The sequence below is a fragment of the Myxocyprinus asiaticus genome, chromosome 22, assembly GCF_019703515.2.
Source record: "Myxocyprinus asiaticus isolate MX2 ecotype Aquarium Trade chromosome 22, UBuf_Myxa_2, whole genome shotgun sequence".
In the NCBI taxonomy this organism is placed as follows: domain Eukaryota; kingdom Metazoa; phylum Chordata; class Actinopteri; order Cypriniformes; family Catostomidae; genus Myxocyprinus; species Myxocyprinus asiaticus.
In genome coordinates, this window is record NC_059365.1 from 30,426,760 (window position 1) to 30,453,875 (window position 27,116).

A 27,116-nucleotide genomic window follows, 5' to 3' on the forward strand; every position below is an offset into this window, starting at 1 on the left:
AAAAAATGCGGGAACCCTTTTACTTTCAATGTCATGCCTTAAATTAGCCACATACTGTATTATCTTAAGCCAGTTACAGGGTGTCCTGTAATATACAGGGCAAGTATAAGCACTAGTGTATGTGTGTGTGGATGCCTGCAGGGGAATCTGTTTGAGCTGCCCTTCTTTCACTCATCTGTCCCCTTGGGCTTGGTGTCCCTGTAACATTACACATTTCTTTTTCCATTTGCTGTCAACAGCCCAAACACAATGACTTAATCTACCTGGAGTTTAAGTGATTCGGGGCACCAGGGATTGGATTTGGGTTCTCTTTTTTATTTTCTATTTGAGGGATTGTTTTAGTACTTTACTGTTCTGCATCTCAGGGTCTGACATTAGTTAAATTCTTGAGATTTGTTTTTAATAGCTGAATGATCTGTTATGGTGTAAAATAACAAGTAGGCCAAAAGGCTGTTTTGAGCATTTGTCTTTTTAAGGCTGTTGTTGAGTCTACATGCATCCATCACTATAGCTAAACAATCCTTTTTGAAAGCAATGAGGAATAATTACTAGACTAACTCTAATTGTCTAGAGTTAGAAAATGTCCATAACATCCTTAAATATGCTGAGAGTTTGTCCTTATTAATGTCTGTATATATGCTGAGTGCTCTGCATTCTTTGCTAATGGATTATGTACAAAACGTTTTGCATTGCTTGAAACACATTTGATTTGTGTTTCCGTAAAACACACTTTGTTTTTTCGACTTTATTCTCTTTTGCTTCATTTACTTTGCATTTAACTTTATTCTTTCCTGTCTCTCCATCTCTCCTTGTCTCAGGCTATGAAAAGACAGAAGACGCGTCAGAGAAGACCTCTCTAGCAGACCAGGAAGATTCCAGACTAATATTCATCAATCAGCCTCAGTTCACAAAGTTCTGCAGTAATCATGTCAGGTAAGGCCACACTCATTCCTGTGCTCATGTGCACATTGTGTAAATAGCGGTTCAAATGAAAAGCAGAACATGTTCCTAATGGTATAAAGTAGGCTAAAGCTGAACAAGTAGAAGAACTGAAAGTTTTGTGGTCCCCATGATGTTGACCATGACACTTTCAGTTCCAGCTTTAGCACACATCCATTTGAAAGAAAGATTTACAAGAATGTTCTGTTTAGAGTTGCATCTCTATCAGTCTAAAATGTATAAATGTTCTTTTTCCTTAGGCTAAGTGTTGATTATGGCTTGTTTCGATTGCACTGTACTTTTGGGAATGTTTACATCATCAACTTCAGTACCACAGTAACCATGCTTCCACTATAGGGACAGATGAGGGCATGCTAGTGCGTGCCAGGGCCAGTTGCGTTCCATCTGTCACTTCCGGGGCTTCATCGGGCCTCCTCGGGGCCTCCACTGGGCCATCGGCCAAGCGCCCTGGCTTGCCGAATACCCTTGGGCCAAAGAAGGCCAATTGGGGATTGAGGCGGGGTCAATGTCAAAGTTGGAGTTTTGCTGAGTCAGGTCAGAGGTTTCAGCACCAAGATACTTTTTATTTCCCAATTGATCATATCTAGCTACCAGCTTACCTCAACAGATCAACAGAGAATGGAGAGTTGTGTATCCAGTGCACAACGGTGCAGATTTGGGGGAAAAAATAATTGTTTTAAAATTGTTTTAGTCTCCAGAGTCTGATACCTCAGCTTGAGCTTCCCTCTTGCTTGTGAAATTGGCGGAGTGTGTGACGTTGGCACCAGGGCGGCACATTAAGGGTGGGTTTTAGAGCAACGCTGCAGGGCAGTTGGCCCGATGGTGGGAATGCAGATTGATTTTGGTCTCGCGGTTTGAGGACTTCTCCAGCAGACAAACACACACCAGCGCTGTCCGTTTGAGGACTTGCTAGCGCTGGCAAGCACTGGCCCGATTGTGGAAAACGGCTAGTGAGTACTAGTGACAGCTTTTCACCACAGAAGCTAAATAACAAACTCTGATGTCAAACAAAAATGCTCTGCTCTGCACTCTTGAAAGCACCCTTAGAAATACTGTATATGTGGAACATAAAAAAAAAACTAGCAAGGTTGTATTTGACAAGGGCAGATAAATTGTTGCTGAAACGAAGCAAACTTCCAGCATCCAGTAACACCTGAGTGTCCAAGTTAAATATGGACACATAGTGATGATGTATGGCTGGCAGGGGGAGAAGGTTTGTGCTGCAGTTTTAAGGAACTGTAGTGCTTAATAGCTGATGTCACACTCAAGCATTCTCACCTTTGCTGTTTCTTCATTGTGAATCTGATATCAAAATACCACAATTATCTGATAGGCTTGGTTTTTTTTTTATAAATCAGATGTTTTCAGCTTTAAGAAATTTGCCACACTGAATTAGTATATACTGAGTCCGATATAAAGGTGTGAATAATCTAAACTGATCTGATTGGTTTGAGATGCACTTACCCTCAAACACTCAGACACTTACACAAGCTGTTGCCCAGAGTGTTTTTTACTCCCACCATGCAGTGTTAGAACAGTCCTCCACAGAGATCTATTTCAAACTCAAATCTATTTGATAGTTCCATCTAGTGATCAAACCGGCCACTGCAGCCAGTAAAAAAACAAAAAAACAATTACTTACCATTAATGTCATAGTATGATTATTTTGGGGCTGTTTATCTTTGCTTTATCTTTAAGCCAAAGTTGCTTTAAGGCAAGTCAGTTCACTCGGTGGCCATCTTGGTAATGCCCCCAGGCAGCTATTTTTTGGTATTTATTGGTATGCAGGTATAGCTCCAATCTACTTGAATCGGGAAAATACAAAATCTCAAACTTTTTAGATTGTGAACTTGATTATGATTATATTTTACATTTGCAATTAGATCTGACAATAATGGTATCATAACCTCAAACTACTACAAGAACAGTATTTTTCAGGCTGGTCCAGTTCATGCGCATGTGTTGATGGAGCCAAATGGTTCTTTTAACTGAAAGATGGGACCTCCATTTGCACTGCTACCATATTAAGAGTTGTAATTTCTCCCATTAATTTTGCTACAAGTGGTTCTATCAAGTTGTGCTCGTAATCAGTCATCATTCGTCTAGAACGTTCACACGCAACTTTCAGGACTTTCAGGGTCAGGATATAATTTTCATTTCCTTATGTTAGAGGTAATAGCCTATGCATGTGAGTGTGAGTGTGAGTGTGTGTGTGTGTGTAGACACACACACACACACACACACACACACACAAGCAGTATTGCGACACAAGCAGTATTGCGCTGCAATAGTGGGGTTTCCCTCTTATGTAAAACTCCAGGATTCCCCCAGTATTCGAGCCCATATACGCGAACGTGAGGGACAGTTGTTTTGTTATTGGGCTCCATCCTATAACGTTTGTTATTCGGTCTGTTCATGCACATGCACACTCCTCACAAACCTGTAAGAACACCGCTTATTCCTTTACATGACCACATAAGCCGTATTCTCCAGGAGAAACCCAGGTGTCATTACTTTCGTACTACTTATTTTAATATGATTATTCCTTTGTGTTATCTACCACACATGAATCTTTGTTTTGTACTACACATAAAATATCCTAAATTTAAGAGGTGAAACTCATGATGTGGCAGATATGAGTTCAATGGAAGATAATAAAATAGTATTAATAGTAGTTAAAATAGTATTCACATGATAAAAACCTAAAAACGATTTAATAATAATGAAATATGTTAATAAACATGAAAATAATATGCAAAAATAAGCAATATAACAAATACAATAATAAACTGTTTCCTTAATCATTTCTTCTGCAGTAAAGTTATAATAGATAGATGGTTACATGCTAAAAAAAATACAAATATATGTACATTATTGTGCTACAAAATCCGCACATTATAAACAACTTAATATACCTTGTACCTATAGTGGCTTTTTGTAATTTTAAATAGTCAATTCTGTTTAAACAGACTGTCCGCTAAAAGGGCATGGAAAGTGACAACAAATTGTGCATTTCTGCATCCAGGGGAAAAACCGTGGCACACATACTTTGCAGATTGCAAACACAATATCCCCCAAGTAATGTTCCAGTAAAAGCATGACAACCAGTAAAAGCTTTAACAATCATACCAGAAAACTGCCTGGCCTGCCGCTGCTGTCTCAAACTGCTATAGCTTCCCCAGTCACCACATGCATGACACCATAGCCGGTCCTTCTTCCTGTATTATGGTGCCAAATATGACCCAACAGCTCAAAATTAAAATAATTCTTGTAGGCAAAGACAGGGGATTGAACACAGATTTTTTTTATGTACTTGGTCAATATTGGACCATTGTTCATTTTAACTAAAAAAAATATTCCGTAGTGCAGCTTTAATTATGGAAACAAAATTGCTAATACTTATCATTTTCTCTCACACAGTATAAACAGGTCTATTTACATGAAAATTTACAGTGTAGCAGCTGCCTTAATATTTTTGGAAGGGGCCCCTTACAAGAGGAACATCATATTTGAAAGTCCTTGGTATTAAAACGTTTGAAAACCCCTGTATTAGAGTAGGTCTTCGAAGCACATTGTACTCTCTTAAAACATCAAGAAAAACAGTTTTTTTTTTTTTTTCCTTTTCTCCCCAATTTTGAATGCCCAATTCCCAATGTGCTCTAAGTCCTCGTGGTGGTGTAGTGACTCACCTCAATCTGGGTGGTGGAGGACGAATCTCAGTTGCCTCTGTGTCTGAGACCGTCAATCCGCACATCTTATCACATGGCTTGTTGAGCATGTTACCGCGGAGACAGCGCAAGTTGAGGCTTCGCTATTCTCCGCGGCATCCACGCACAACTTGCCACATGCCCCACCCGCCAATTTGGTTGATTAGGAGACCTGGCTGGAGTCACTCAGCACACACTGGATTTGAACTCATGACTCCAGGGGTGGTAGTCAGCATCTTTACTCGCTGAGCTACCCAGGCCCCCAAAGAAAAACCCTGTTTTCTATGATATGTCCTCTTTAAGCTATAGACTGCTTTGAGAGCTGTGTGTGTGTGTTAGATTAGGACTTTATATTAATAGGCAATTGTATGCCTAGTGTGAACTGTAGAGGTGAAGTTGTACTCCCAGAGGTGGACACTCATTGTCAGAGCTGGTAGGGCAAACTGCTACACCAAGCATTCCTGGGGTAAGCAGTACAAACCAGAAGAAACAAGATGTACAAACCAGTCTACTGGGAAGAGGGATCACATAGCATTTCACTTGAATGGAACACTCACACACTCTTAAATTAAACAAACATCAACCTTCTGTATTAAATTACATAAACACACACACACCTCAAACAAACACATGCTTGCTAAATGCTACATCAGTGCTCTCAAGCTAACAGTAAAATGAGACTATAATACAGTATTATGGAACACTGTCTATTTATTATAAACAAAAAAGAGCATGTTTGCTCCTCCTCACACTATTTGTGCCTTAGGAGGACACGATTTACAAATACGTCACCGCCAACAAGGCCACAACCCTCTCACCGTTATATGTATTTACAGCACGTGGATAAACCCTGAGGTGGCATTTTGATGAGCGGTTATGCTAGTCACCCTGTTGACTGGCTGATGAGCCAGCTTCCTGAAGCCCTTGTGTGTGATCCATGTTTATTTATAAGCATAATAAAGCTAAGTAGTGTAGAGGAGATGAGAAGAGAGAAGCAGGTCAGCTCACTGCTGTTGTGAGAAAACCGTCTGCTAGCAGGTGACGTTGAGCTTAAAGTCATTGGAATGAATACTTGTGTACTCAAATGTTCTCATGCATGCTTACTACACAAGCAGGCATAGGCACACACACTCACAAACTACAGTGCATCCGAAAAGTATTCACAGCGCTTCACTTTTTCCACATTTTGTTATGTTACAGCCTTATTCCATAATGGATTAAATTCATTATTTTCCTCAACATTCTACAAACAATACCCCATAATGACAACATGAAAGAAGTTTGTTTGAAATCTTTCTAAATTTATTAAAAATAAAAAACGAAAAAAATCACATGTACATAAGTATTCACAGCCTTTGCCATGACACTCAAAATTGAGCTCAAGTGCATCCTGTTTCCACTGATCATCCTTGAGATGTTTCTACAGCTTGATTGGAGTCCACCTGTGGTATATTCAGTTGATTGGACATGATTTGGAAAGGCACACACCTGTCTATATAAGGTCCCACAGTTAACAGTGCATGTCAGAGCACAAACCAAGCCATGAAGTCCAAGGAATTGTCTGTAGACCTCCGAGACAGGATTGTATCGAGGCACAGATCTGGGGAAGGGTACAGAATAATTTCTGCAGCATTGAAGGTCCCAATGAGCACAGTGTCCTCCATCATCTGTAAATAGAAGAAGTTTGGAACCACCAGGACTCTTCCTAGAGCTGGCCGCCCGGCCAAACTGAGCGACTGGGGGAGAAGGGCCTTAGTCAGGGAGGTGACCAAGAACCCGATGGTCACTCTGACAGAGCTCCAGCGTTTCTCTGTGGAGAGAGGAGAACCTTCCAGAAGAACATCCATCTCTGCACCACTCCACCAATCAGGCCTGTATGGTAGAGTGGCCAGATGGAAGCCACTCCTCAGTAAAAGGCACATGACAGCCCACCTGGAGTTTGCCAAAAGGCACCTGAAGGACTCTCAGACCATGAGAAACAAAATTCTCTGGTCTGATGAAACAAAGATTGAACTCTTTGGCCTGAATGGCAAGCGTCATGTCTGGAGGAAACCAGACACCGCTCGTCACCTGGCCAATACCATCCCTACAGTGAAGCATGGTGGTGGCAGCATCATGCTGTGGGGATGTTTTTCAGCGGCAGGAACTGGGAGACTAGCATAATGAATACAGCAATGTACAGAGATATCCTTGATGAAAACCTGCTCCAGAGCACTCTGGACCTCAGACTGGGGCGAAGGTTCATCTTCCAACAGGACAACGACCCTAAGCACACAGCCAAGATAACAAAGGAGTGGTTCTGGGACAACTCTGTGAATGTCCTTGAGTGGCCCAGCCAGAGCCCAGACTTGAACCCGATTGAACATCTCTGGAGAGATCTGAAAATGGCTGTGCACCAACGCTCCCCATCCAACCTGATGGAGCTTGAGAGGTCCTGCAAAGAAGAATGGGAGAAACTGCCCAAAAATAGGTGTGCCAAGCTTGTAGCATCATACTCAAAAAGACTTGAGGCTGTAATTGGTGCCAAATGTGCTTCAACAAAGTATTGAGCAAAGGCTGTGAATACTTATGTACATGTGATTTTCTTTATTCATTTTTTTTATTTTTAATAAATTTGCAAAGATTTCAAACAAACTTCTTTCACGTTGTCATTATGGGGTATTGTTTGTAGAATTTTGAGGAAAATAATGAATTTAATCCATTTTGGAATAAAGCAGTAACATAACAAAATGTGGAAAAAGTGAAGCGCTGTGAATATTTCCGGATGCACTGTACTACGATGCATGAAAGACAGAGTGCATGCGTTTGTTTGTGTTCGATAATGAGTGAGGACAGATGGAGCTGGAGAGGAGTGATTGCAGTCTCACAAACTCTCTCCATCCTTCATGAATTAGAGTTGTCCAGAAACATTATCTGAAGAACAATAAGAGCTGCAGCTAGTCACTGTTTTCCACCTGAGGCAGCTTCACTGATCAAATGCTGAAAACCAGCCAAGAGAAAGCAAAGAAAAGAGAGATCGACAGGCCCCTGACAGAACTTTTCATCTCGTATGCTGCTGCTAATTGCTGTGATGCGCTGTGCTGTGTGCCATGGTCTGATAGAGATCTCTGTGAAGGCTGGATCAGTGAAACGTAGAGACAGTGAGAGGACCTGTATCACTTTCCATGTTAGGAACGTTTCAGTCAGTGTATGTACTGTATGTGCGTATTTGTCTCTCTTTTACTCTCCAATGTGGCTGACTGTTCAACATCAGTGTCTGATCTAGATAGCTTTTAAACCTCTAAATGGCATTATCTACAGATCAGGGTATGATGGCTGATATAATGTATATTAAATATATGTTTAATGATAACAAATAATGCATTGGAGAAATCCTAGAAAAAGTGTGTGCATCCAATCCAAGTTGGGTACAAGTCTACGGCACATTATAGCATTTATAGGGGGAAGAGTACATTTCCGTAAAAGTTGCATAAATGTTGCGTATTTTATTAAGCCACTGTAACTGCAACATTTTGACCCTTTAGGTCTGTTATCAGGCCAAACAAGTATACAAAAAAAAAAGCAGACTTTTTGTTAATTGACTAAGCGGGTGCAGTTGTCAGCTGATGCCAATCATTTTTAAATGGTCAAATATTAGCTGGTTAATTGACCTGGCCAAAATATTTCCCTGTAGGTTTTGAGAATGTCCTGTGTGTTCTCATTGAGCCTATAATATTTCATGATTTAATGGAATATTATCATTATTCAAATTAAGCTTAGTACCAGAGACTATTTAGCAGAGAAGGGCCACTTTTATTAAAATGAATGGGAGAAACTGGAACACCCAACGGTCAGCAGATGTAAAAAAAGGAAGTCTTGCCTTACAGGTAAAAGAGCCAATCACCTTTTAGATACAGACATCGCCTGTCAAACAACTTGAGAATGCACATGCGCATTTGCTAGACAAGCTGAGAAAATTTCGTTTTTTAGCATAATATGAGGTAAAGAAGCACAATTTATGATACCAGTGTTGTCATATTTTAAATATGTTCTTTGATTGTAATCTTGATCAACCGATTTTGGTCTTTCCCCATTTATGCACATAGGAGCTGCACTTGTATGCCACTTGTTTACATAGAAAAATAGCTGCCCAGCCTTCCCGAGAGTGTTCCAAAGATGGCCGCCGAGTGGACTGACATGCTAAAAAGACTTTATTAGTACTTGGTTCTTAGTACTACCTGTAACTTTATTAGGGACACCTGTACACCTACATATTCATGTGATTTATCTAATCAGCCAACCGTGTGGCAGCAGTGCAATGCATAAAATCAAGCAGATACAGGTCAGGAGCTTCAGTTAATGTTCACATCAACCATCAGAATGGGGAAAAAATGTGATCTCGTTGATTTAGACCATGGCATGATTGTTGATGCCATATGGGCTGGTTTGAGTATTTCTGTAGCTGCTGATCTCCTGGCATTTTCACGCTTAACAGTCTCTAGAGTTTACTCAGAATGGTGCCAAAAACAAAAAAACATCCAGTGAGTGACAGTTCTGCAGATGGAAACACCTTGTTGATGAGAGAGGTCAACAGAGAATGGACAGACTGGTTCAAGCTGACAGAAAGGCTACGGTAACTCCGATAACCACTTTGTACAATTGTAGTGAGCAGAATAGCATCTCAGAATGCACAACTCATTGAATGAGGCAGATGGGCTATAACAGCAGAAGATCACGTCGGGCACTTTATTAGGACCATATTGTTCCTAATAAAGTGCTGAGTGAGTGTATGTATCAACAGACATAAATAAAATTACCAATATGTAATGAGAATCTTGGCATGCATGATAACATTTAAAAATATCATGGATGATGATAGTGGTGATGTAAAATGAGTGTTTTTCGTTGTGCTGTTCTTTTGGTTTGTGGGAAAATAAAGAGGCAGGTGTCAGGGTTTAGAGCAAAGCGATTATCTCCGTCTAAAGTGGCCTCGCTGTCTTGGCCCTAATGTGGGTGTAAATCAGTTGGCAGTCTGAGAGATGGAGGCACTGGCAAGCTCCAACCATGTCTCACTCACCCTTCTCTCTCTGTGTGTCTCAAACTTAGTTGTTCTTTATGGTCATAACTGGCTCACTCCATCACTCACTGTGTATTTGTGCTCATATCTCGGGCAGCTGCTGAAGCTGCTGGCTCTGAGGTTCAGTGATGGGGTGGCCACGGAGAGGAAGTGTGATTTGTGCTGGTTCTGGCTGTTATGCCTGCGAGCTTCCATTTAATATCAACATTTATGACACAACAGTGACTAACTGAAACAAAAAACTGTGAGAAATAAATGGGTAACAAATAACATATATCAGCCCAGTCTGCAGATGTCAGGTGGTTAGATGATGTGGTCATTGTTGGGCTGTTAAACACTGAACTAAAACCAAGTCTCTTTTTTCCATCTTTCTCATTTCTTTTTTCCTCCTTTTTTTCTCCATGCTTGCTCCTTTCTCTCATCCAGCACTGCAAAGTACAATGTGCTCACATTCCTGCCTCGGTTCCTGTACTCCCAATTCAGAAGAGCGGCCAACTCCTTCTTCCTCTTCATCGCACTGCTGCAGGTAAGACTCCAACTCGCAGGGGAAGAATACTGATGACACATTTGAGAGACTACGACTGTCAGCTCTCACGATCACAGATAAACATCTCTCTGAGTATTCACTAACCCTACACAGATACTGTGTTACTTGAGTTGATAAGACTGATAGAAGAGCCTTAGATTGCACTTGATGATATCCTTTCTAGACTGTTACTTCATGCAGTAAAGACTTTTGTAGTTGTGACTATTGAATTTTGTGTTTAAAAAGAAGCGGACCAAAGTTGCCAAAATTACCCTAAATTAAAAGTGTAAAATCTGCTTTATGTTCAAGGTGGAGCTTGTGTTTTTGGTATGTGGGTAAGTGAGAAAGTCTGAGTTGGGGTAAGATCCTGAAATTTAATAAAGCCTATATCAAATAGCCTAGGAAAAATTATTATAACACATAATACAAGTGGTTGCAATCAATTAAATAAGACATGTACTGTATATGTATGCATATATGTTAATTTCAACATACACAGCAACAACATGCAGATGGCCTACAAAGACGAAACAGTTGAAAAATGGGCCAAAACTGGAATTTAAACAAAAAATTAAAATTCTCTCATGATTTACTCACCTTTAAGCCATCCCAGATGTGTATGTATTTCCTTCTTCAGCAGAACCGATATGAAGATTTTTATAAAAACATTTCAGCTGTGTTTGTCCATACAATTCAAGTGAATTGGTGCCAACAGGCTGCTGGCTGTTTGATGGTCCAAAGTCAAATTTAGGCAGCATAAAAGTAACCCACACGACTCCAGTCAATCAGTTAATGTTTTAAAAGTGAATACATTTTTAATTATCGATTTACTATTTTAAACAAACCTATCGATTTGCTTCAGAAGACATTAATTGATCGACTGGAGTTGTGGATTATTTTTATGCTGCCTAAATATGCCTTTTGGAACATCAAACAGCCAGCAGCCTGATGGCACCAATTCACTTGCATTGTATAGACATACAGCGCTGAAATGTGCTTATAAAAATCTTAATTTAGGTTCTGCTGAAGAAGGTAAGACATACACATCTGGGATGGCTTAAAGGTGGATCAGTCATGAGTGAACTTTTCCTTTAATGGCATTATATTGATGTTTCGTTTATTTAGCTATGGCTGATTCTTTTTCTAATAATATTGCTAAATTCTATCACTATATATATAGTACCTATTCTGTATAAATGCAAAATTAACTAGCTGCAATTTAGAGATTTTTGTATTACGTAAACTTTATATGATGCTGTGTAAATGTAGCCGATTCTATCTTAACTGAACAGATTTGGAAAAGAACAAAAACAGACTATATATTCATGTAATACCTATAATGAGATGTAAACTGAGGTATACAATGAAACCGTTACATCTAGTTTGCACAAAAGAAGTATTTGTTGCACACACTTGCAGTGGGTTTCTGTGGAGTATATTTCTGACCTTTGTTTAAAGAGCACCTATTATGGTTTTTCAAATATTACCTTTTGTGTAGTGTGTTATATAGCTGTTTGTGAATGTAAAAAAGTCTGTAAAGTTTCAAAAATCAAAGTGCATGAAATATGGAGTTATTGACACCCAAAAGAAAGAACCGATTCTGAACACCTGAAACGAGTCGTTAGTAATTCCAGACTTACTTCCTGTACTAACCTATGTAATTTGGTAACAAAAAACCCGCCTCTGGTCTGTTTACATGTACAGCCAGTGCACGCTGTTAGCCTGTTATCTGTTAGCCTCTGCTAACCGGCTAACTCACGTTATTGTCAAAATACATATAAACTTACCACAGAGAAACGTCCTGTTCTCGTCAGGGATTGATTTGGAAAAGAAGGGGGAACATAAAATAACACTCATACGTGCATCGCCCACATGAGCACAGCAACGTGTTGGAACACATGCTAAAGCAAAAGTCCATTGCTCCAACAGACTAAATCTTCCTAGTGTGTAGATTTTTTTTGTTTTTTGTTTTTTTGGTAAAGGCAGTAAGTTTGTATTGCTTTGAAACTTTAACAGATTTTGGCTCCACTGCTTTACCTTCTGTGCAGTTGCTAGACAGTGCAGTCACTGAGGGCTCCAGAGTGCTATAAATGTGCTTTAGTTTAAGAGACAGAAATCCACAACTGAGCAACCCGGCTTGCACCTGTGGATGCTCTACACATTAGATATGTGGCTCTGTTTTGAGCTGGCTGAATCGATGAGCTGTGGAAAAGAGAGATGAAGAAAGAAGAATAAAACTAAGGGAGTCAGGTGGCTTTGAAGTGCAGGTTCTGTGTATCTTCGTTACGCTGCTGTCTATGCAGTGACCTTGAATATATAGGCACCTGGTTGAGGAAGGTTAAAGAGGAAAAACAGCAGGGACAGTTTTACTGTAGCAACAAGGGGGCCAAGGCAGCCATTTGATCTTTATGTACTGTTTGTGGTTTTATCAAAACCCCTCACTTCCGTCACACTTGCTGTTGAATGCTATGTTATATGAAATTAGTGCTATATAAAAATAAAAAAAATGAAAGAAAAAGCGATATTGAGATATCCTGATAATATTTAGTCTTTTGTCTGTTTTCGGTTTATCTCTTCATATTTATGTATTTGCTTTGAAATGGTTCAAAAGGGTTATTTTTTCTATCACAGGAACCATAATCTCTGAAAAACAAAAAACAAACAAGTAGATAACTTGTAGACTTGAAGCCAAATACTTAAAAATTCTTAATGCAATATCAAGGCATGTTTTCTAGACAGTTTTTTACTAAATCAACACAAAGAATTTGTATTTCATGTAGTAAGCGGCACTATATACAGTGCCTACAAATATATATATATATATATATATATATATATATATATATATATATACTATATATATATATACACACACACACACACACACACACACACACACACACAGTACAACATATACAATATCAATAAATATACTGTATACCATGTTTAAAGTCTCTCATCATTTACTCACTGCCATGCCATCCCAGATGTGTATGACTTTTTCTTCTGTGGAACAGAAACGAAGATTTTTTTTTTGAAAAATATCCCAGCTCTGTAGGTCCAAAAAGCACATAAAAGTAAACCATAAAACTGCAATGGTTAAATGGTTAAATGTCTTCAGAAGCGATATAATAAATGTGGGTGAGAAACCGATCAATATGTAAGTCCTTTTTTACCAATTATCCTCCCTGCCCAGTAGGTGGCGATATGCATGAAGAATGTCAATTACCAAAAACAAAGGATCACTTCTTAAGCTATTAATTTAACCACTAGAGTCATGTGTATTACTTTGATGCTGCCTTTATGTGCTTTTGGAGCTTCAATTTTTTTATTTATTTTTTTATTTTTTTTATTCTTCTAAAAATCTTTGTGTTCAGCAGAAGAAAGAAAGTCATACACGTCTGGGATGGCATGAGGGTGATAAATGATGAGAATTTTTATTTTTGGGTGAACTATTCCATTAAGTGTATGTAAAATGCCACACAGAGACATCTATGAGCATTTTTTGATTGATGAAGCAAATTGTTGAATCTGAGTTTTTAATCCGTTAATTTGAAAAGTTTGAATTGACAGTTTGAGCTGATTCACAGACATTAATTGAATGTACAAACGCTAATGCTGTTTTTGCTACCAAATTTTTACCAATCAGTGTCACTGAAAACATATCTGTCTAAATTAAAACGCATCTGCAAAGTTTGTCCGTACTTGTGAATTGCAATAAAGGAAATTTAACTAAATTAGTCTAATGACTCTTTCTTTAGGAAAACTAAATTGCCAAATGAAAAGCACATTAAACTCATCGTAATATCACAATATTACATAATTTTATATAGCCAGCAAAATAATTAAAAAAATATTTTCTAAATTAAATACATCACAAAGACCTACTTATGAAACCTATTCTTTTAGATGTATGGCCATGATCAACAGTGCATTACCAGATATTCTCACGATGGTTTCACCAGGGTTTCATTATGATCAACTACAACTACTGTGGTTTGATTGGGAATGTACAATTCTGTTTAATTGATACATAAGGCTGAGGGGAAAGTGTGTCGGCATCAGGTTAAAAGGGATCCGTTTCGTGATCCCTATTGTATGTCTCTGCGTTATTGGCCTCTCCCTGAACCCGTCACAGCACTGATACTTTATCTGATTGGGACTTTCCATGTTCCAAATACAATCAGTTTCTTAGTATTATTTAAGCTATGTGAGTTTTGCCTATATAAGGAGAAAAATATTAGAGGTTTAATTCAGTTCTTGTAGAGTGACCCAACTGGACCCACAGCAGTATGTGGAACTCTGCAGAAAAGGTCAACATAGATGGTCAACTGTTATGATTCCTGGGCAACAAAACAAGAACAGTTTGTCAAACCCTTAGTGTTTCTCCTGTAGTCATATATTTCACACTAGTTTTTGTACATGCCACTTGTATGCATGCCCTGTAGGTGATGCCTATAGGCCTTGCGTACCATGTGTATCCATGTTTTGATAATGCTCTTATGGAGTTTGGAGGGAGGGATTAACCAGAGACGACTGAGATCCACGTGGCTATGATTCCATTTCTTTTCTTTCAGCAAATCCCTGATGTGTCACCGACGGGACGATGGACAACACTGGTACCGTTACTCTTCATCCTGGTGGTGGCCGCAGTGAAGGAGGTTATAGAGGATCTGGTGAGAACGTATTCAAAACATATTTATAATGTTACATTAGCATGATGAATACATGCAAATATACAAGCACACACCCCAACATGCATCATATGTTAAATTATGATATTATGAACAAAGTAGTGTAGGTATTTACTGTAAGATTTTCTGCATTACACATATAAAAGAGATGCTCAAGTAGGTACTGGAGTCTTAGATGATTAATGCTGGATCAAATCAACAGGCAGATAATCAATTGTATGCCAGGCACATATATCGACTGAGATAAGTTTGAAGAGCATGAGCCTTTTAAATGCTATGCAAATGTACTGAATCCCTTCTGAGAGTAATGCAGTATTTTGTCTCTGCATATATTGACCACTGACATGGGCATTGTACTTTGTGGAAACTGTAGTAGATAAAGTGTCATCAGATTTTAGTCCTTGGCTGTGGCTTAGAGGTGTTAATGTCTTAATTTCACTGGGTTACATTTGGATTTAAATATCAGCAACAGTTAAAAATGTTACTTTAATTAACCTATAATAATTTAACCTATTTATCGTAAATACCCCTTGAAATCTCTTGATGAGGCTAATATTGCCAAATATCCTTTCGAAAAAGGAAAATTTGTTGGGACATATCGCAGGGGATCGACATTCTTATTCTAGAGAGCATTTGATTGGGCAGGAATCTGTGTAGTGCAAGATGAGTCATCAATATTTTTTGTCTGTGTTCCTGAAGGATAAAAACAGTACATTTTAAATGTCTATATCTGCTAAAATTAGAAGTACACTAGCATACAGACAGAGGTGGGTAGAGTAGCCCAAAACTGTACTCAAGTAAAAGTACAAATACTTAAAAAAAAAAAAAAAAAAAAAAAGAAAAGAATTACTCAAGTAGAAGTAAAAGTACTAACATAAATAATTACTTGAGTAAGAAAGTATCCAATTAAAAGAGTACTCAAGTAATGAGTAACTCATGACTTTCACAAATGACATAATAGACGTTAACTCCCCTATATTCCATTACATAATACACATTAAACATGTATTACAGAATTATTATTATTATTAAAGGAAATTCTGTCATCATTCACCATCATGTTGTTCCAAACCCATATGACTTTCTTTCTTCCATGCAACACGAAGCAGATATTAGACAGAATGTTTGCCTGAGTCACTATTTACTTTCAGTGGATTTATTTTTTCTCCATATTTTGAAAGTGAATGGAGAGCGAGGCTGTCAGTCCCTTACATTCTGTCTAACATATTTTGTGTTCCACATAATGCAAAGCATCAAACTGGTTTGGAACAACATGAGGGTAGGGAAATTATGACAGAATATTAAATTATGGCTGAGCTATTACTTTAAAGGGATAGTTCACCCAAAATTAAAATTCTCTCATCATTTACCCTCATGAAACCCCAGGTGTGCATGACTTCCTTGCTTCAGCAGAACACAAATTAAGATTTTTAGAAGAATATTTTAGCTCTATTGGACAACATTTTGATGCTCCAAAAAGCACATAAAGGCAGCATAAAAGTAATCCATAAGACTCCAGTAGTTAAATCCATATCTTCTGAAGTGATATGATAGGTGTGGGTGAGAAACAGATCAATATTTGTCATTTTTTGCTAGACAGCAGGGGCGATATGCAGAGAATGTGAATCACCAAAAACACAAGAAGAAGAATGTGAAGGTGATCTGTTTCTCTGTTTCTCATCCACACCTATCACATCACTTCTGAAGATATTGATTTAACCACTGGAGTCTTATGGATTACTTTTATGCTGATTTACGTGATTTTGTTTAGCTTTAAAATGTTGCCACCCATTCACTTGCATTTTATGGACCTACAGAGCTGAGAAATTCTTCTAAAAATCTTCATTTGAGTTCAGCAGATGAAAGAAAGTCATACACATCTGGGGTGGCAAGAGGGTGAGTAAATAATGAGAATTAACATTTTTGGGTGAACTATCCCTTTAAGGGCTCTTGTCAGATCTGGATGAATTTGTCAGTAAGAGAGGTTTGGAAACATTTCTTGTAATTATTACAGTGAAAAGTGAAAATGTCCCACAAGGACATTATATATAATGCTGAAATATAAACCAAAGCAAGATCATGCTTTATTAATGCCTTCTTTTGCTATTTCATAGCTTTTAAAGTCCTGCGCGGATCCTTATTTCAGTGTAGTTACAGTTTTCAGAGTCAAAAGAATTTAGATAATTAGTTCTGTACAGCAGTACTGCCGCTCTCTAAATGCAGAGTACGCAGCCTAGTGTGTAGGGCACCAACCCTGGACATGAAACACTCGCTTTGTCTGAAACCGCCCCCTGTCCACTATACAGTGCACTATTTCGAGTGTCCGCCATTTTGTAGGATTGTCTGAATTCTGAGTGAGCCAATCGTTCCTTACTTTTGTTCACTCATTATTACCCACAGTGCACTCTAATTTCACATTTGATGTACACTTGACGACGGTTAATTGTCCACAATCCAGCCCCAGAGCTCCGACACTCGGTGTATACATCAGCGTCCGAATTCACTCACTCATTTTGTTCACTCACTGCTGAGATATAGTGCACAAACTGCCATTCACTATATAGGAAGTGAATTTCACATTTGATGTACACTTGACGACGGTTAATTGTCCACAATCCAGCCCCAGAGCTCCGACACTCGGTGTATACATCAGCGTCCGAATTCACTCACTCATTTTGTTCACTCACTGCTGAGATATAGTGCACAAACTGCCATTCACTATATAGGAAATAGTGAACGAGTGAACGATTTCGGACACAGCCACTCTCTTAGCCATACGAGCGCCTCGCGCCCGCACATCTCTCTTGCGCACGCCTCACGCACCTCGCTGTGCATGCACAGAAATGCTGTCTGTTCGCGCTCCAGTTGTCAATCACGCGAACAGCAGAGCTAAGGCATTTATTTACACTTAACTTGGATGTTTACATGGATTTATAGTTAATCTGCCTGAAGTAGCTGTGATAGTTTCCAGTACACCCGCAAGGGTGCGGTGTAAATGTGTAAATGCTCATGACATCCGGGATGTGGGACAAAGCACACTGATATATTGCTGCACTGATTTAAAAATGTACACTTAAAAACTGATGTCATAAGAGCCCAGTTACAGAATAACCCTGATAATGACCATCTCATTACACAGAAAAGCCTGCGTTAGCATTAGAGCCAAAACTTACCTCAGCGTGCTGCCTTAAATTGGAGCTGTGATTTTAATCTTGAAATATCAGCTTGTCTTGGTGTTAAATGAAGGCATTGCATGACGAAACTATTCTTTTTTTCACTGTGTAGAGCAAAGAAAGTTTCACTTTGAAGAGTTTGATGTTGCAGCACTAATGACTTGAGTGACAGTCTGTGACATCAGCGCGCGCCTCTGTGTGAACTTCCGCTCTCGTAAAAGACCCATTCAATAATCTCTCAATAAATTACACATTTATAAAAATTAAACCCAGTAATGTAACAACAGGAACACCGCCCATTGTAAAGAAGACAAAGTAAAAAAAAATCATTAGAAATTTACTTGATTGAGAGTAAGTAGTAGTCACTTTTAAACCTACTCTAAAAGTAATTTTATTTCCAAAAAGTTAGTCAAGTAAATGTAATGGAGTAAATGTAACTCGTTACTACCCACCTCTGCATACAGATGGCCTAAAAGCTAATGGACATGGCCACAAAACTCCAATTTTGATTCCATGGAGTCTTTTTAGGCAGTGAAATTAAGCCAGAATACAAATGCTGTTTGCTCTCACTTTTTTTTATAATGTACCTTAATTCTTTTTTAATGATGCCAGGATCAATTTTAATGAGCGAGTAATGAGAGAGAACAGTGCTATGCACAGTGTCTGCTGTGTAATCATGCTTGCTGTAGATTTTATTCTCTCTTGCCCTTCACAGCTGTTATATTATCTGAGTCTGTTTTTAGACAGCGCTCAGTTTTACCTTTTTTACTCTTCCTGATAATCTTGAGATCACATACACAGCAATATGCATTCCGTTGCGATTAGCCAAAAAAAGTGTATTTACTTTTTTTTTACTCTAGTCCAGAACTTCTGGTCTATCTTATTTGGTATTCAAATGAATTTAATGACCTTTTTACATAGACATTTACATAAGAGCAACTGCCAAGACAAAACCACAAACCCTACTGGATCCACCAAAGTGCTGTAACCCTGTAATCAGACCCTGCTTTCCCGGTTCCCTCTAGACAACCATCTGATCATATTAAGCTGGATGCTATGGTCAGAATGGCTAGCGCAGCACTTTATACGGTGCTCTGATGTCTTGTGCAGGTCTGAGAGGTCAAGACTAGCTCTGCACATGAAGGACATTGGTAAATTCACCACTCTACTGTCATGTTCCGCTTTGCTGCGAGTGGACTTGGTCAAATGACCTTTGGCTTCCCTTTTCCCTTCAAGAAAAAAGACAGTCTTATTTTAGACGTATCACAAGAAAAAAAGCAAGAAAAAGGCATTTCTTTTTAACTTTGACTGCAAGTTCTTTTCTTTTCATGATCATGATGCTTGTTTTTTTTTTTTTTTTTTTTTTTTTTTAAACTCCCAACTTAAATTTATTAGCTCCTGTTTCATCATGCTATTTGAATGCAGTGTAGAAACAGTGCTAGGGCAAGCATTACTATTATTATTGTTCAAACTTAGGGTTGAGGTTTTTCAAATCCCTAACCCCAAGTATGGGATGAACTATCAACTGTTTAACCCAGAAATAAGGGAATTCCAGGCAGTCAGAAGATTCACTCACAATGTCAAAATGAATTTTATTAATGGAATTCAAAAAGGTCAAAATGAAAGTAGCAATGAAAAAATACACACAGTCCACTTGCACAGACATTCCTATCCAGAAGGGATTATTTCTCAGTGGATGTCAAAATTTGTCAAAAAACAGTGGGTACTTTGTCCAAAGTTTTCTACCGATATTATGCGAGGTTCGATTTGAACAGGACTGAAATCACAATGTACGTCTGTACAATTTACCCAACCTGCTAGATACAAATTAATCTCGTCAGTGTTAATCAGTGAGCAAACATCCACAAAAAAAATCTCAATTTCTTATTTCTTTTTTTTTTTTTTTTTTTTTTGGTTTTGGAAGCAAACAGAGCTCCAACACACAAACATGTTCTGCATTAATGCATGTAAAGCCTATGGTGTTCTAAGCATAGTAGTGCTGGATTTAAGTTATTCACCCTCCTTTCACACTACTGAATGTCTTCTGTGCCTAATGGCATATTAATCAATCGTCCCAGGTAAAAAATAAAAAATATTAAAAAAAAAAAAGTGTTGACAAATGGACATAAACATTTTGGCAGTGTTAGCCAAAAGGATAAAGAGCTAATCGTAGAGTAATGAAAGCTAGAGCGCAGATGTATATAGGCCCTTTCCCACCTACAGTTCTAGTACTTTTCCCTTAGTAACTTTCTAGATGAAAACTCTCACAAGAAACGGAATACCTTAGGAGACTTTTCCTCTCTTGCATTCGCATTCACAAAAGTAACCCTGTGACGTCATCTAGGATCGACCATATTTCTTCTGACGTTGTTGGCATGCAATTCAATAGCAACAACAACAACAACGGCATCAACATCACCGACGGAGGACGCCGGTATTGGATCAACACTTTTGTTAGGGCTGTTTTATATAAACTTTGGCTACATCCGAAAAAGTAGGCAGCTGCCTTGCTGCCTAATCAGTTAATGGTTTAAACGACAGCGTTTCTGGATGAATGGAACTCCTAAGGAAACTGGTCTATGAACAATTTAAAAAGCAACTTATTTCATCCTACCTCATTTTACAGCTTTGGAAGGCAGCATTTTCCCATTTTCGGATGCAGCCTGTGTCTTCAGGTTACAGTTTGACGCATAAGTGGTGCCTGCGGTGCTTCAGCCAGAGTGAGAGGAGAGACGCCTCGCCTCTCTACCATGCAATACTCACTCATTTACTTAAAAAAGACGTATTGATGCAAGTTGACAGGCATGCAATACTTCCCTCATGTAAACTACATTTCATGACTGTTTAATTTATAATAGAGTTCAATTACCCACTCTCGATAAACATCTGATTATTTATACCTGTCATCCCAGGAAAAAGTTGATGTAATCCAGAAATCACTTTATTTTCTATATAGTCACACAGAACAAACAGTACAGATGCGATGAAAACTCAAAGCGTTTTTCCGATAATGTCACGCACACACATACACACGTATGTGAAACGGGTGATTCTCTTTGGTTACTTTGTTTGCTATATGTTATTTCTGTTATAGGAATTTTAACATTAGCCCAATCCTCTGAGTAGCAGGCTAGCAGCTAAAAGTTTGTTTACAAATGGCGGCTACGGACTCCTTGCATTTCTCAAAGCTATTTGTGCATCATACATTTTTGACCAATCACAGGCTGCAGCACCTCCCACAGTCCCTTTACACCCCAAAAGTACCTAGCCCGGAGTAGAAGCTAAAAATGTCCCTTAAGTTCCTCAGGTATGATAGCGATGAAAAGTACTTAAAAGTACTTTAGTCCCTGCAGTGGGAAAGGCCTATAGTTAAGCCCTTAGGAGCTAATCAGTGTTTCTTCAGCACAAGTCTTTCTCTTGCTGTCTGTTTATCTCTGGTTCACACACACTCTGAGATAGAAAAACGTAATGAATTTTAGAACAAAGTGATTCTCGATTAGAGCTGATCAAACAGCTCTTGTAATCCACAACAGAACTCTCTTCTTGATAAAATCCAGACTTATTGATAATTGAACATGTGTTTCTTCAGAGGTGTTTGCTTTTCTTATGACTCATGGTTGAATACTTGATGTATTCATGTGTCGGGTATTAATTTTTATCACTTGACAAAGCTAACATACTGTTATTGCACACTTTTGGATTTTTTTTTTTTTTTTTACTAATCACTAACCAAGACCAAAATCTGTCTTTCTGTCTCTGTCTGACAAACTTGCCTTTTTTAGTTTGAGATTTATTGTATTTATCATTTCATTTATGTTTAAAACTTAATCTATGTTTTAAATTTTCTCAGAAACGTCACAAAGCTGATAATGTTGATAACAAGAAAGAGACACAAGGTAAGGTAGATGTGTTTATTCACATACATGTATTAAATTGTTCAGTTTACACCTTCCATAAATTGCCTACTTTGATAATCTTTCTCTCTTTCATTTTCTCTGTCTCGCAGTGTTGAGGAACGGAGCTTGGGAGATTGTTCATTGGGAGAAGGTACTGCAGCAGATGGTGTTCCTCCATACTGAATTCCTCACTGAGTACCAGGATGAAAACAAGTTGACACACTCTTAGAAAGAGTGAGAGATTAGAATGTGCATGAATACACTTACTGGTGTAAGCCAGAGCACGTTTGGTTTAGTAAAACCGATACAGTGCTTTGTTGTTTTTTTAAGAGGGAGCTTCCCTCTCTGCTTTTTCTCTTGATGTTTCTCCATGCTCTCCTTTTGGTCAAGATGAAGGAATAGACTCAAAATGGGGCCACCCCTTACATGTGGTCACCACAGAGATCCTAATACAGTCAGACAAAGAGCAGTTTTGCAATGTGTTAATAGAGAGTAGGGCTAATTACTGTGACAGAAACACAGTCCATAATTATAAGGTAAAAGGAAAAGGAAATGGCTGAAGATATAATTACCTTGTGACTGGGTGCTTATTATCGCCCGCCACATTCTGTGAGGGTGCATTAACCTATGCCCTCATGACCTCACACTGTGATGACTCAAAAAAAAAAATAAAAAATCTTACTTTACAATCTTGTGTTTTCTAAAGCTGTAATTTCCCCAAATGGTAGAATGAACAATTAAGGACAAAATGATTTTGTTTTTGCGCACATATATCTAGTTTAGTGTTTTTGTTGTTTGCTTATCAGTGTTGTCAACAATATTGTGGACCAGGGCATTTTATAGCCCATCCTATTAGTAAGCAATATACATGCATAGAAATATCATAAGTATATCAACTCATGCATTATAAAGGTGCTGTAAGTGATGATAGCCGTTCTAGAACTTCCACAAGACTTAGCTGTTGAATTAGACACACCCCATCTTTCCAAAGACACACAGATACGTTTGGAGGTTATAGTCAGTTATAATCAGAGATGGAGCAGGAGAACATCTCAATTTAACATGTTAGAAAAATAAATATGCAATTTGATGTCTGCAAACCCAAACACTGACCTTGTACTGGTACGTGGAAGCTAGTTGTCCAAAGCAACAGTAGCTAAATAGTGTTCTTACTCGACAATAGGACTACTCTCAAACTGATGCTCTCTGCTTCCTTTTGCCCATATATGGGCTTTCCAGTGATCTTGCAGAATGATTGACAGGCGGAAAGTGCTTCGAAGTCTTCTAAATGGCTAAACAAAGAATTTGACTGCGGCCTGGTCAAGTTTTTCTGTGTCATTCCATAAAAAACTCACTTACAGCACCTTTAAAGTAGCTCTCCACTTCATAATTCAAATTAGGAGCTATAAAGCAGCTTCCCCCATTCCTACTAGATTATATGGCAAATTAGATGATTTAAAATGCAAATTCTAAAAGAGAAATGTATTCTCGCAGAGAATATTATGGATTAAATGGATTAATTTTAATACTAGTCTCAAACTAGGGCTTGTGTAAAGGTCCAAGCACCTCCAGAATAAAATATGCTAAATGTATCAAATATGAATGCATGCTGTTTTTGGCAATGTCTTAAATGTACATTGGCCCTAATAATATAATTTCACCAGTGGATGTTCTTATATAGCTGCTAATTTGGTACAAAGCCTTTGAAATTGATAACTAGTTTGTGTCTTACAGGTTGTGGTTGGAGACATAGTTAAAGTAAATGGCAAAGATTTCATACCAGCAGATGCTATACTGCTGTCGTCCAGGTAGACGAGTCCACGTCATCAGCGGAGACCCTGTCTGTCCTTATGCCCCCTTTGTCAAACTCAACACCCAAAGGAAGTGATGATTCATAGACTGATAATGCAAGAACTTATCCTAAAGATATGGCCCTAAATCAGTCAAGTCAAATGCAGGGAGTCTAGAAATAATAAATTGTAAAAATGTTGCATTGAATGAATAATTTAAGTATCAATTGAAATCCACAACAGTTGAAGGGCTGAAAATGGCATGAATGAAAAGCCTTTTTTTGTGGATGTTTGCTCATTGATTAATACTGACGAGATTAATTTGTATTCAACATTATCCTCTTCACTGTCAAAATACATTAGCCAGCCAGGCCAAAATTTCTTACCTGTATATTATCCACTGATGGTTTGGCCTGGCACAGATGGGTTTTGAGCAGTAAACGAGGGGTTTGGCATTGTGTTTTTTCCTCAGTAAAGATTAAATGTTTTGTGTCTCTCTTCCCTGCCTTGTTCTGTGTTCTCCTACCTTTCCTTCCTCTCATCTCCACCTGTCACCCCCTCATGTGATCAACAACCTTCTCCCGGCTTCACTCGTCTCATTGCCCTTATGCCGGGGCTGCTGGGTAAATTAAGGTGTCAGTCGGGGAGGTAGTCCGAGCAGCCAACGGAGATCACCTCCCGGCCGACCTCATCATACTATCGTCCAGGTCAGGATCCGCTCCGGTTTGCATGTGGTCCGGGTGGGAAATGGGCAGGGGGTGCACAGGTCGATAGAATCTGTTACCTTATTTCACTCTCTACATTTCTTTTGTGCTTCATGTGTTTGTGAGCTATTGACTTTACAGCTGGTTATGCCAACGTTTAGCTATGCTCTGATTGATATTGCTGGATATATGATAATTGCTGCAGATTCAGACTTTCACAGTTTAATGAACGCAGACACCTCTTATGTAGTCTCGTAAAGCCAGACTTTTGATTATCAGCATAATGTCTGATCCATATTGCGGCTTATTCTGGCCAAGAACCACCCCCCTTACTAAGAAAAAGACCATGTGACCGACATCTAAAGTGACCATGTGCCATTTAGGGGTGGATTTATCTAAAATGGTTGATATTCACAATAATAGTTGATAGGCATGGAAAAATTTTAATAGTTGCATAGAACATTTGATCTCATCAAAATCATACTACACCTATTTAGCTTACAGAAAATCAAGCCTTTTTTTAGGACCAATATGCTATATACAGTGCCTATAGAAAATCATCATACCCCTTTGGAATAGTCAAATTTTTCTCTTGCATCCTGAAATAAAAACCCATACTTATTTTTTTATTTTTTTTACAAAATCTGTAAATAAAGCTGGAAAACAAAATTAAGTAATGAATGAAAAAGGCAAGTTCCAAAAATGGATAAAAGATGAAAAACTAGAATAACAGGGTTTGAAAAATGATCATACCCCTGTATTTAATACTTCGTAGAGCTGCTTTAATGACAGCCATCAGTCTGCTTTGATATTTCTCTACTAGCTTCGCGCGCCTAGATTGGGGAATATTTGCCCATTCGTCTTTGCAGAATTGTTCAAGTTCAGTCAGATTGCGGGGTGAGTGGCGATGGACTGCTCTCTTCAAGTCCATCCACAGGTTTTCTGTTGGATTTAGCTCAGGGCTCTGACTTAGCCACTCAAGGATTTTGACCTTCCTATCCTTAAGCTACTCGTTGTTTTATGGCGGTGTGTTTAGGGTCATTGTTGTGCTGAAAGGTGAACTACTTGCCCATCTTCATTTGTTGAGCAGAGGGCCACAGATTTACCTCAAGTATTTGGGTGTACATGGCAGCGTCCATTTTCCCTTCAATCCGAACAATTGCCCAGTCCTGCTGTGATTGGTTGCACCTGTGCAAGTTTATAATGGTTACTCTTAGGGGCTGATCGCTCATCCAAACCAAGTATTTTATTAATTAATTTTTAATAATTGTTTAGAATTCTTTTACATTTTATTTTCACTTTGATCTTGAAGGTTATAATGTATAAATACAGCTTGAAAAGATTAGATTTAATATATTCAACTTTTCAGGGTGACAAATGGTAAAGATTTTGACTTTCTATTGGCAATGTAATTATTTAAGATATTTAAGGCTGTCAATCTATTAAAATATGTTTAATCTCTCTATTTCATCGGAACAGCACTCCTCTCACTCACTCATTTCTGTTTTCTTAAACTGCATCAAAACAGATGGAAAATGCAAACAGATCTCAAATCTGCAGTGATTATATAATAAGGCAACTTTTCTCACACTTTATAGATGTATTAATGTATAGATGCCGCTGGTCTGTGTTAAGTTCTCTCCGTTAAATGTGTTAATGGAAAAAAAATGGTTAATCATATTTAATTAATCACAATCGCAACACATTAAAAGTTGACAGGTCTTGTTTTTATTTTATTTTAATGTGCAACATGCATCAGATGGTCAATAAACAGACTGAGCATGCCGTCTGAGGCTGGGATACTAGGCATCTTGATTAGACTTCTGTTAGGGTGCTTTTAGGGTGTGTTCACACTTGGCAGGTTTGGTTCGATTAAAACTAACTCTGGTGTGATTGCTCAGTTAATGTGGTTCATTTGACGAAGCGTGAACGCTGCCATCCGAACCTTGGTGCGCACCAAACAAGCAGACCGAGACCCCCTGAATAGTGGGTCTCGGTCCACTTCCAAACGAACTCTGGAGCGGTTTGACTGATATATGAATGCAGCATGGACCAAAGACGTCTAAACGGACCAATAACAGGAAGTAATTTGCTTTTAATACTGACCTCAAGCATACCTGGTTCTTCTCATCATAGGAGCTATGTTGCCCATTACAGTTCGGAACAGGCGTTGGAACCGCCGTCAGCCATCCTTGCAGCATATCTTTGTTTGTGTGTGCAACGGAGGAATTCCTGGTGCTGTTTTGTCTCCTTTGCATATTTTATTAGCTCTTCGTTTGTTCTCAGCTGGTAAAAATGCCACTATATATATATATATATATATATATATACACACACACATACATAAATCCAACGAGCGCATTTAGCCCAGCAACCAGCATTGTTTTGGATGTTCGGCAAGTTCCGTCGCAAAATATACATCATAAAAGCTGTCCAATGAGGTTGTGACCTTATTCTTATGCCTTTTGTTTTGTATCTTTAGGTTCGGTGTTAAAAATGCCAGTTTGAACGCTAAGCGAATCAGGACTAAATGTATAATTTTCATTTTTGGTCCGGACCAAGAGAACCGAACTACAATTGTGAACACACCCTACACTAGCACTTTTGGTG

The 27,116-nt window shown here is 38.5% G+C and overlaps 1 protein-coding gene across 4 annotated transcripts in view; it reads left to right on the plus strand.

Annotated features, from left to right (window-relative positions):
• Window positions 1–27,116, plus strand: part of LOC127412608 (probable phospholipid-transporting ATPase IA) — a 211,888-nt gene that overhangs the window by 29,864 nt on the left and 154,908 nt on the right. For 2 of the 4 annotated variants that reach the window (XM_051649090.1, XM_051649092.1), the window contains exons 2-7: window positions 819–933; window positions 10,150–10,249; window positions 14,827–14,925; window positions 21,967–22,012; window positions 22,123–22,163; window positions 23,747–23,820. In XM_051649090.1, coding sequence (XP_051505050.1) covers window positions 819–933; window positions 10,150–10,249; window positions 14,827–14,925; window positions 21,967–22,012; window positions 22,123–22,163; window positions 23,747–23,820 — 475 coding nt within the window. Of the gene's footprint in view, window positions 1–818; window positions 934–10,149; window positions 10,250–14,826; window positions 14,926–21,966; window positions 22,013–22,122; window positions 22,164–23,746; window positions 23,821–24,435; window positions 24,510–27,116 lie in introns of those variants that run through there. The other 2 variants (XM_051649091.1, XM_051649093.1) reach the window with 2 other exon arrangements.